Raw genomic sequence first — 12,340 nt, forward strand, 5'->3', positions numbered from 1 at the left:
TTTCCTTTCTGCATAGTGTTTTTGAGGAGCACCTGGTGGGTTTGAACTACTAACCTTGTGGTTCGCAGCCCAGTGCTGATCCTGTAGCACCACACCAGGAGTCCGTTTTCACACTGTTGTTGTTAAGTGCCGTGGAGTCGGTTCTGACTCAGAACAAACCTGTATAGGATTTCTAAGGAGCTGCATATTAAGGGTATGTTAATTAAATGTTTGACCAAATGTGGTGATGGTGGTGGTTGTGTGCCATGGAGTTGGTTCTGAATCATAGTGACCCTGTATAGGGTTTCCAAGGAGGCACATTGTTGTTGTTGTTAGGTGCCGTCTAGTCGGTTCCGACCCATAGCTACCCTGTATAAGGTTTCCAAGGAGAAACTGATGAGCTTGAATCACCAACCTTGCAGTTCAAATGGCTTTGCAGTCTGGCACATTAACCCACAGTGCCACACCAGGACTCCAAGGAGGCACATTGTTATTGTTGTTAAGTGCCGTCTAGTCGGTTCCGACCCATAGCTACCCTGTATAAGGTTTCCAAGGAGCAGCTGATGAGCTTGAATCACCAACCTTGCAGTTCAAATGGCTTTGCAGTCTGGCACATTAACCCATAGTGCCACACCAGGACTCCAAGGAGGCACATTGTTGTTGTTGTTAAGTGCCATTGAGTCGGTTCCAACTCACAGCAACCCTGAACAGGGTTTCTGAAGCTGTAAATCTTTACGGGAGCAGAAAGTCTCATCTTTCTCCCTCAGAGCAGCTGGTAGTTTCGAACTGCTGAGCTTGCAGTTCGCAGTCCGATTTGTTACCACTACGCTACATTGTTGTTGTTAGGGATGTGTTAATTAAATGTTTGATCAAATATAATAGTAGTTTAACTTTTAAGTTGATAAGTTTGTATGGCCCATGAATGATGTTATAAATTTTGGCAGGAAAAAGGTTCCCCACACTTGATCTAAATCATAGGTCAGTAAACCTTTTCTATGAAAAGCCCAATAATAAATAGTTTAGGTTTTATGAGCCATACTGTTTATATTGACACTACTCAACTTGATCACATAGGGTGAACTCTGTCATATAAAACACGTAAAAGACTGTGTAGCTGTGTCTTAAAAACATCAACAACAAAAATTGATTTTCATGTGGTACAAAATATTTTTCTTTTAACTGTTTTCAACCATTTAAAAATGTTTATACAGTTTTAACTCATGGACTATACAAAAACTGATGATGGGACAGATTTGTTTTATGTATCATTTTTTGGCAAGCACTTGTGTAGGTGAAGGAGTTCTGATGGCACAGTGAATTAAGCATTGGACTGGCTGTTAACCACATGATCAGTGGTTAAAACTCACCAGCTATTCCACAGATGAAGGATGAGGCTGTCTGCTCCAGGAAAAATGTTCAGTGGCAGAAGCCCTCCATAGCAGTTCTATTCTGTTCTGTGGGGTCTCTGAGTTGGAATCTACTCCATAGCAGGGAATTTGTCTAGGTGAATGAATGAATGATATAGTCATTTAAAGAGGTAAGAAATAATGGGTAAAGAGAGGTTGTTGACCAGATGTTGATGCGGTCCATACGCCCAGACATCAAGTAGATTCCAACTCACAGTGGGACTACCATCAAAGTAGATACCCTTAGGGTATCTGAGTCTGCAAATCTCTGTGGGAGCAGACAGCCCCATTTTTCTTCTATGGAGCAGCTAGTGGGTTTGAGCCACCAGCCTTTGAGTTAGCAGCCCGATGCTTTCCCACTGTGCCACCAGAGCTCCTTTGATCTCCACAGGACAGGTATTATCTATTACCACTTTTTGAAACATTAGATATTGGAGGCGAAACAATCTTTATTAGAAAGGTTAGAAAGTTTTATTCTGGGCAAGATTCACTTTTTCTCTATATTCCTCTAATAACTTCTGTTTTTTCCCATGAATATCTTTTAATATATGAAAGAGAAAACGAGTCCAACATATTTCACACAGTAGAAATCAAGTATTGTTTGATTGATGTAGCTGAATGAGATTATTTAACATTATTTAATAAGCAGGAATACCAAGCAAATTTATGGGAAGTGTCTTATTTTTATTTTATACTATATGAGGAATTTCTTAAACACCATATAAGGCATTCAGCCTTATATTTGAGGTAAAAACAAAATAACTGTGACTTAATTTATGAGCTCTATCATACAGATGTTAGTTGTGATGTGTAATGTCTTTTCTTTTCTCATTTGTTCTCTTCAATCTCACAGCTTTCTCCATTTCCAGTGAAAACAGCCAAGTAGTAATGATCGTCATTTCAGCTGCAGTAGCAATTATTCTCCTCATAGTTGTCATATATGTTTTGATTGGAAGGTGAGTTCACAGTCTGTTTTGATATTTGTTTTCATTATTTCTTTGCCTTTTCCTCAATTGATGTTAGAGTTTGAAGAATGTGTTCCATAAAGTGTTTCGGCAAATAAGAATGCCTACACATTCATTCTATGTCCTTCTTTTTCATTTTCCTTTCTCTGTTTTTGCCATCCTTAGTTTCCATGTTACTTCTTCCATTAAATCCTACTTGCACTGCTCAAAAAATACCCTTCTCTTCTTTTGACCCCACCATAGATTTTTGTTTGCTCTTTCCAGTTATCTCCTGCCTCTTCAAATGCATCCCAAATTTCCTAGTACTCGCTTCCCTAGAACCCTAGTCATACTGCACAGCAATAACCACTAACAATGGGGACTTTAGCCTTCATTCATTCTAACAGTAGTTGTTAAAGAAAATACTATAAACACATTCTAAGGCCATTATAAAAACTGAGCTGGAGGGATCTGCACAGTGGGAAGCAACTCTACATATCTCCTCATTAGGCAGCTTTCCAGAATCCCCAGAGGAGGAGGTTTTCTATAGAGAATTTAGAAAATATGAAGTCATTAAACTTTCACTAAAGCATTTAATTGTTTGAGGAAAATACTTATTCTTGTGTGCTTTGCACAATCTGAGCATAAATAATTATTTTAAGTATAGTTTCTTTAAACCTTTTCTTCCATTAATTTGTCTCTAGATTCTGTGGATATAACAAGTCAAAACATGGGGCAGATGAGAAAAGACTTCACTTTGGGAATGGACATTGTAAGTTTCTAAGCTTTTCTTTTTCTTTATTTTATTTTAACATTTTAGTTTAGCCTTTGGTGGCTTATAATGGAATAATTTCCTCCTGACATAGAGAATTCAAAAGTAGGTTTATAGGAAAATTGAGCAAATTACTTTTATTTTTAAACAGATATGGAAATTCATGGCTCTGCATTAAGAAATTTTTACATGGCTACATTTCATCATACTTTACTTAAAGTAAAGGGTGACCTGTGGTTTATATTAGAATAATGTACATGATGGGTAGAACGGACTATAGTTAGCTCTGCTTGGCTGAAATGCAAAGCGTATCTTCAATTTCCTTATTACCAGCCCTTTGCTGAAATCAAAAAAAGAACCTTTTCTGTTTCCTAACTGCCAAGTAAATATAAACAACCTCTGTTTATGTGAAATGCCTTTCTCCATTTTGCTAACTAACTAGGAGAGCCTTTAGAATAAACTGTTGTATTTTGGAGTTACATGATATCCAATTTATAGTAAAGCCAGAACTGCCCTACTCCACCACCCTATTTTAATACCAACCCATTTAACCTCTTCTAATATTTTCTAAAAGATATAATCTTTCAGGAAACAAAGTACTCAGATGTAACAAAAAGACTTTTATTTTCCTTCTGGTGAAACAAGTAATTCCAGGTGTTTTTCTTTTCAAAACTATGGCTCAGCTAATGCGGCAAATGCTTATCAGTGGAGTGGCTTCAGAGGGAATAGCGTGTTCTCATAGACATTAGTACAGAGACTGCATGTCTGCTCCTGTGCTCTGAAAGTCGTGCAAGCAACCCTTTCTTTAATACTATTGTTGTTCCTGTTAGGTGCTGTCCTCTCTGTTCTGACTCATAGTGACCCTATATATAACAGCTATTTTCAAATCTAGTTAATATCAACTCTTGGATTTGCATCTACAAATGATAGATTTAGATATAATTCAAGTGAAATTTTGATTATCTACTCTGGTAGCGTAGTGGTTACGAATTGGGCTGTGAACCTTAAGGTCAGCAGTTCGAAACTACCAGCCACTCCGCAGTAGAAAAAAGATGAGGCTTTCTGCTCCCGTAAAGATTTCCAGCCTCGGAAACCCTGTACAGGGTCGCTATGGGTCGGAACCGACTCGATGGCACTTAACAACAACATTGCTAACATGGAAGAGGCACAGTGTCATTTGAAAAGTAGACTCTTTTGCAAAATGTAAATTGATGTGGGGTGGAGACAGTGCATTGCAGACCACAATATTTGCTTTGTCCACTGACATTTCCTGCCATCTCTTCATGGAGTCATTATGGAATAGGTCACTAACAAGCTAGAGTTCCAGCTTCCCAATATCAACATCTCATCATTCTCATTAAGTTAGTTTACTGACTCAAAAGGCCTTAAAAATATATATAAACAAATGATAAAACATTGCCTTTTTCCTAGGGTCTGCAAAAAAACCTCACCACAACTGACATGCAAAAATGACAGCAGTTACATTCTTGTGGATAAAGATGATTTTCATTTGAGTTGGACAGTTGATGTCTTTAGTGCAAGACTAAAGTGATACGGTCTTTTTTTATGGGAGTGATCAATCTTATGAATCTGGAGTTTTGATAAATCTGTGCGCCAACTACAAGTTGATTTCTGTACCACTTCAGTCTATTTTAGCTATTAGTTTTTATGGTGGAGTTTGTTGAAACTTTAATTTTCTTCAAATGTGTAAATATCTTTATGATTAAAAAAATATGCATTTTATCCTAGTTGCAAAGGAATAAAGTAACTTATACGCATGTCATAAACTTTCTGTGTTTTAATACTATAGCTGGTTTATTTCAGACTTCTTTTTTTATTTTGGTATTACTTTAAAAAGCTCAAGCTATGAACTGTTCCCTGCAGTCTTGTTACTTATCCTATAATGTTGCTTCAAAAGGAAAGAAATGTGTTTCACCTCCTAAAATCCTGTCCCTTTGCCCTCTCCGGCTGGGCTTTTTTACTTTTTGCTATCCTTAGGGCAACTCATGCTGGTAAAATGGAAATGTAAATTATTGTGTTTGCACAGAATGAGCTGTAAAGTAGTGCAGCTTAACACGTGTGCATGTGTTTATTATCTGGTTTTCAAGACAGAGCCTAGTTACTCTGTATGTTGCCCTTAATTATTGGTGTGAAGGGATTATGTGCCTTGCAGCCTGAATCACCTGATTCCTGGAATCTCTGGGGTCAGCAGTTAAAAATCAACAGCCAAAGTCCCCACAGTGAACAGGCCATTTTACTTGGTGAGCGTGTGTGGCTGGGGGTGGGGCAGGAAGGGTGGGTAATATGTGTGTGTGCTTATATTTTCATGTTTACCTCAAATGCCATGTGGATGAAAACACAATTTATTCAGTTTAATGAATGTCATTGATTTTATTTTGGACTCAACCTTTTTTAGATTATTTAGTAATTCATGTATTCTCTAAGATTGATGGATACTGAAAAGTATTTTGAAAAGTATTTTAATCCAGTACTTATTTAAAATACTTGAGATACTGTTCTTGACAATTCATTTGATAATCTTGTTTGTAAATTCAGATAGCAGTATATCTTCCCCAAACGGATTTTCTAAAACTCAGTGAGGTAAAACATTTGTAATTGCTTATCACTAGTATTTTTATTTTTACCTTATGTTTACAAGTGTCATTTGGTTTTCTTGAAAATGAATGCTAGGATTTCATACCTTATTATTGCTAAGCAGATACAAATCATATTATAGCCTCAATTTGATATGTGGATCTTCAAAAATGTAAACAAGTTGACTACACCAAAAAATTCCACAATGAATTCATTTCATGTTCCAGTAAATTTATGATTGCTTTTACTCTTTTGGTTTTTGTTGTTGTAATTTTGACTACATAGCAAGAAAAACAGAGATAGATTTCCTTAATCTGTTTCCTTGTTTTTAGGATAATATATTTTAGCATTCATAGTATTAAGCCTAATTTTCCTGTAATAACAATGGTTCACTGTATTAAAGTATAACTCCAGCATCTGTATGTGTGCTTTTTTTTAATTGTAAGAAGCAATTATTTTTTAAATATTGCAGAATTGTAAACTTATCTGTGAGTTCAAAAGAAATGAGCATTTCTCAGGCTAACTTTAACTGCCATCAAACACTAATGATATTAATAATGGTGACTAAACACTAGTAACACTCAAAATAATGGCAATACTGTCTATCATGAATTGAGCACTATGTTAAAGGCATTCATGCTAGGCCCTTAGTCAATTTTCAAGAGCTTGCTCTAAGATATAGATTAGTTTCTGTAATTGATTGAGTTTTTCAAGGTAGGAAATCTTCAAAAGTAGAATTTTCAGTTCAAATGACACTCTAATCCATTTGCCCAAGTAAGAGCTTTCCCCATTTTTATAGATGTTGACAACCTAGATGTTTCTTTCTTTCAAATTATCCACACCCTGCCTCAGTCTGTGAGCAGCTGCTGATTTATAGTAACTGACTTAACAGTAGGCAGAATTATAAGTGTAAATAGTACAGTTGGTCCTTCATCTACTTTCATCTTTTCTGCCTTTATCTTTCACTTCATATTCTGTTGCTCCAAAATCTTTCAAAGAAAGAAACAAAGAAGCAAGATGAGTGTTTATATCACATGTCTCTTAGGTACCTTGTCTTTTATAATCCATTTATTCTTACAGCCTGTGTTTCATTCTTAGCAATGTCCATGGTAGCGTTTCAGGAATATAATAATGTGGTATAACCATGGCATTTATAAAATTACCTTGTAGTTCACGGAAAAGACCATTTGGTAGCACAGACTCTGAAATCATGGACTTAGTGGATTTAATGTTCATTGTGCTGAAATCTTTTTTCCAGAATTCTCGCCAGCCTTTACTGCCTTTACATCTATTTAACACAACTAGACGAAACAACCTCAAAGAAATCTATGATAATCACTAAGTATTAACTCAGTGTTTTAAATGAGATTTCTCTATTGTAGAGTGACATTGGGAAATATGATGCTATTTTTTATTCGGTTTTGGATATGAAAAATACATTAACATTTAGAATGATGAATAAATGAACATATATCAATAATAAGTACTAAATTAAAAGTAAAAGCAGCACTAACATATATGATGTTATTGTTGTTAAGTGCTGTCTGGTCAGTTTTGACTCATAGCGACCCTTGTATAGAGTTTCCAAGGAGCTGCTGATTGGTTTGAATTGTTGACCCTGTGGTTAGCAGCTTAGAACTTATCCTATAGCACCACACCAGGATTCCAATATATTTGATAAAGGTTTTTAATTGCATTTTTAAAAAGTATTAAAATTTTTAAGGAACTTCAATAGATTTTTAGGATCCATTTTTCAAATGGATTTTTTTTAACATTTTAAATTACTTCTAAGGTGAGTTCTTTTTTTTGATTGACAGGAGTCTCATTAAGATTAAATAAAATTCAAAATAATTTTGTATATATATAAATTATTTGTTTTATTTTAATTTCAGAACATACTTTTGTTTATGAAAAGTGTTCACTTTCAAAATGATTTAATAAATATATTATGAGTTATTAAAAATGAACTATGTTTTCTCTCTCTTCCTTCTTTCTCTCCTCCCTTCTGCCTCCTGCCTTCTCTCTCTGGCAGAGGTTACCTTCCTCACCTTCCTCACCCTGAATAAAAGTCTCTAGATGGACAAAAAAAAAAATGAACTATGTTTGAAATTTAGCACATTAGCAGCATTATTAAACTTATAAACCATATTTATATATTATCCTTAACTCTGTTGAAAAGTTATACATAAAATTTCAGACAATTGGTACTATTTGTGTATATATATATAATAGACACCCATATTATATTTACATACAGCCTAAAGTAGACATGCCATTGCAGTGTAGCACTTGATTGTTAAAGTTAGTAAAAGTAAAATAGTGTCAGGCAGAAGAAATGGAATTTTATATTCTTTATCTATAGTTAAAGCACTCCTATAGCCTTACAAAAGTACCACTTTCATATATTTTTGTTCATTGTCAGATTCATTGTAATAGATACTAAATTACTACATTGTAGAATTGTAAATGTGAAATGCCATGATAATGTTCACTCAGTTGTGCTTCTAGAAGCTAATTGCTGGACTTTCTGAACTCTGAACTATTGTTTCCTAAAGAGTTCCCTCTTTGGATGTCTGTTTTTCTTATATACTTTTGTTTTCTTTTCAGAGAAAGCTGCTCATTTTATTTTCTTTTTATTACAGAAAATGTTTTTCTTAAATTACTTGGTCCAATGTTCCTGTCTGTTAGTTTCTGTGCAGCCATACAATAAACTAAAACTTGGTTCACTTTACTGACATTGAGATTTCTTTTAAAATTATTAATGCTAGCATAAAAATTTGCTCTGTAAATGTTTTACAAATCTCACTACGGTAATTCTTTTCTTCGTTTCCTTAAACAGTAAAACTTCCAGGTCTGAGAACTTATGTTGACCCGCATACTTATGAAGACCCTACCCAAGCAGTTCATGAGTTTGCCAAGGAATTGGACGCCAACAACATATCCATTGACAAAGTTGTTGGAGCAGGTAACTACCACAATAATTTCATTGCAAACCTAGTGTGTTAATGACAAGTTCATGATTACAGGAGTAGGAATAAGAATGCTGCCTGAGTTGCCTTAGGTTCTCAGGACTAAGTATATTGCTATGGAAAGGAATTTTTTTTTTTTAATTTTATGATCAAAGGCTGGCAAAAATAAATGAAAGAGCATTTAATGAAATGTAATGATTTCAAAGGTGCCAGACTTACAGACTTACTGACCATGGCTGGCTTTTATTTATTGAATTTCAGAGGTGACAGCTTGATCTCCCAGTGGTAATACTGATCATGTGTCACAAAGCCTACTAGATTAAATAGGGGTACCAGGATAAAAATGTCTCAATTCAAATAAATAAGCTTAGCAAATAAAATAGAAATTTGTAGAATTTTTAGAATCCACTTTGGAATTAGAACAAAAGCAAATAGCAGTTGGAAAAATAAATATAGAAATGACACGCTTTGCACAAATTTGATCACTAATATGTTAGTGGATATTTAAAATAAAAGGGTTATATTTTTAACAGTTGTCTTTATATAGATGTAGCTAACTTGTTCTAAAGCAAATAGTCAGATGGCCATTTATTTGATCTAATACACTTTCACTGCATCAGTTCATTGAGTGGTATGGTGCTTTAGGATAAGCACTGGGCTGTTAACTGCAAATCACAAGGTCAGGGGTTCAAACCCACCAGCCACCTTTAGAAACCCTATGAGGTTTCTAGGAATCAGAACTGACTCAGTGGCATGCAACAACAGCATGTTGCATGCTTTAAATAAAACTACAGGGTTATTTTTTATACTATAATTTAAGCTATACTAAAGTAGTTGTTTTATATACATGTACCTCCTCAATATATTCAGTTTGTATGTCAATAAAATTATTTAGAATTAAAATAAACCTCGTTCAGTAGTAGAGTTTTAAAACATCATTTCATCATTCAATATTACTCTCAAAACAGAAACAAACTACATTAATGCAGGTATCAGAATGAAAGATTGAAATTAGGCATACAATATCAGATTATATCTTCTGCAAGTACATTATTTATCACTGATACTTCATTCTAAGAGTGAACATGCAATTTTCTGTTTCTTTTCTTCTTCTTTCTGTACATCAAAGAAGTATTTATAATTCAAGCAGGACCTCCTAAGTAATTTATATAATTGGAATAAAATAATTTGTTAAGTTTCTCTGCTAATTTGCTCAACACCTTGCTCTCCTGAAAACTCAAATGTTATTGTTAGTTGCTGACAAGCCCATTATGCCTCATGGTGACCCATGTATGTCGAGTAGATCTTTTAGAAGCAGATTGACAGACCTGTTTTCTGAGGTGGCTCTGGGTAGGTTAAAAACCTTAGGGCTAGTAGTAAGTATTGAACCATTTGCAGTATCCAGGGACTCCCAAAACTCACATACATAAAAAATATTAATATATGAAACTGGTGATTTTTGAAAAGAAAGTAAAATTGCATTTAATTTTTTTTTCAATAAAATCTTTGAGCATATACATATTCACTGAACATGTACATCAGCCTCGTAACAAAAGAGATATGTACGGGCTACTTTCTTTTCTTTGTACAGTCTTGCTTTGTGAACTGCTTTATATTAGAGACAAATTTTTCCTCCTTGGTTTTAATGCTGCCCCACAAGAGTGCACTGTTCTCCAGCATGGGAGCTGCAGTAGCTTATGCAGCATACAGATTTTGCACATTGAAAAGAGAATCTAATGAGAATAGGAAAAACTCTCTTCTCAGCCATTATCCAGAAAACTGGACAGATAGATATATTATGACTATGAATCTTAGGGTATTCTACAATAGTAAAGCTTATACATGTAAATGATAAATTGGCAAAGTCATGTATCCAGAACACAATGGTGTGCGACAAAGTGCACTCACTAAACATGTTTCATAATCAATAAGATAAAGGGGCGCCTCAACCACACTGAATCACTCAACAAATTGTTCTCTTGTTCCTTTTTCTTGTTCTTTTTTGTAAAAAATTACAAAGATTTGTCCAATAAGACATTAACATTGCTATTATCAGCATCATCACAAACCACCTGTTACATTTATGTAGAATTTGGCATTGTATACAGTATTTTTATATAAATTCTTCAGCAACTTCTAAGAGTTAGGTACATAGCTTATACTTCTTAAAGGAAGTCTCAACCCAGAGCAGTAAATTATGACTGACTCTTATGGAATGCTTACCATGTATTTGGTAATTCTCCATGTGTTTTGCATACATTAATTCTTTTAATTGCACAACAGCTTTAGGTAGTATACATAATTAATCTCACCATGTTACAGAGAAGGAAAAAGAAACACAGAGTTTAAATCATCCTATCATAGTCACATTGCTAATAAGTGACAGAGACAGGATTCAATCCTATTTAGTCTTACTCCAGAATCCATGCTCTTAACTATAGCTCTGTAGTATGATTTTAGTAAAGTGACAAATGACTTGTCACTTAGAGTAAGTGATGATGACATCTGAGTTTAAAACATTATCCATGATACCATAGTGTCTCATTTTTGCTAACAAATTCAAAAAAAATTATTTACTTTAGACCATTACTTTTCCTCTTTTTGATACTCTCATATTTGCAATGGCACAATCACCCTTGAATTTGGAAAGATTAGCAAATTTTCTCAAGTCTTTCCCTTTATTATTCCCTTCATCTTACAAAAAAGGAAAAGCTAGCACTGACTTATTTACCTTTACATCTCCATGATTTTTACAGTGTCTGTTACACTGCTTCTAATTGATCAATATTTATTGAATGGATGAGTGGTTTCCTGCTGTGGCTCTAAAGTGGCTTTTCCAAATCACAGTCATTTTTTTGAGAACAGTGATATCCCTGATTTCATTGGGAAGTATAGAGTCTAGGGGAGTTTAGAGCTTCATGGAGAAAAGCAAGTAAGTATCTTGTAGTGATGCAATAATCAAATCAGTAGGATAGTTATTATATAATTTATTATCTTTGGGGCTGGAAATCCTTGGTCAAAAAATCTAGAGGAGTAATTTACTTCTTACCAATTTCTTTCATGCTGACATATGGGACACAATATTTGGTAGATAAATTCACAGTGAAAATGTTGGACCACAAATGATGTTTAAAAAGTAGGCTGAAAACTTTTGCAGTCATGTAATTAATTCCAGCATATTTCAGAAAAACTGTTGATATTAAAAAAATAATAACAATCAAATTTTGTTTTTCTTTCAAATGTGATCCAAACCAAATGTCATGAATCCATATAACATTAGATTTCCTAATAGCAGTGGATGGCACTAATCTGTGTTGATCAATATGGCAGCAATTCAGTTAAAAAAAAAAAAAAAAAGAATGAATAAGATCTTTGATCTCAGTAGGTTCAAAATCTAGTGAAGAATGATTAGCAAATCTTATGAAGAAAATATACATGTTGAAGATAATATCCATTCTAATAATAGACAATTTTAGATCCATAGGATCATAGTATTTAAAAGTCAGCAACTCTATATTAACAAATTCTACATTAATTATTTATTTAATACAACTTTTATTGGCTATAATAAATGTAAGATATTGTTTCTACAGTGATTCTAAAGATAGCATATGTTATGGTATAGTTCATACTGTTGTATTATTGTTTTCCACTTGGAAGTCAGAGAGCTTTACA

General features: G+C 34.1%; 1 protein-coding gene across 1 annotated transcript in view; it reads left to right on the forward strand.

The window, feature by feature from the left end:
• The window catches only part of EPHA3 (EPH receptor A3), a 542,876-nt gene that overhangs the window by 444,499 nt on the left and 86,037 nt on the right, over positions 1-12,340 (forward strand). The window contains exons 8-10 of the mRNA XM_006864655.1: positions 2,239-2,341; positions 3,034-3,101; positions 8,536-8,661. Of these exons, the coding sequence (XP_006864717.1) occupies positions 2,239-2,341; positions 3,034-3,101; positions 8,536-8,661 (297 nt within the window). The remainder of the gene's footprint in view (positions 1-2,238; positions 2,342-3,033; positions 3,102-8,535; positions 8,662-12,340) is intronic.

Source organism: Chrysochloris asiatica, unplaced genomic scaffold (genome assembly GCF_000296735.1).
Source record: "Chrysochloris asiatica unplaced genomic scaffold, ChrAsi1.0 scaffold00068, whole genome shotgun sequence".
NCBI classification, from domain to species: domain Eukaryota; kingdom Metazoa; phylum Chordata; class Mammalia; order Afrosoricida; family Chrysochloridae; genus Chrysochloris; species Chrysochloris asiatica.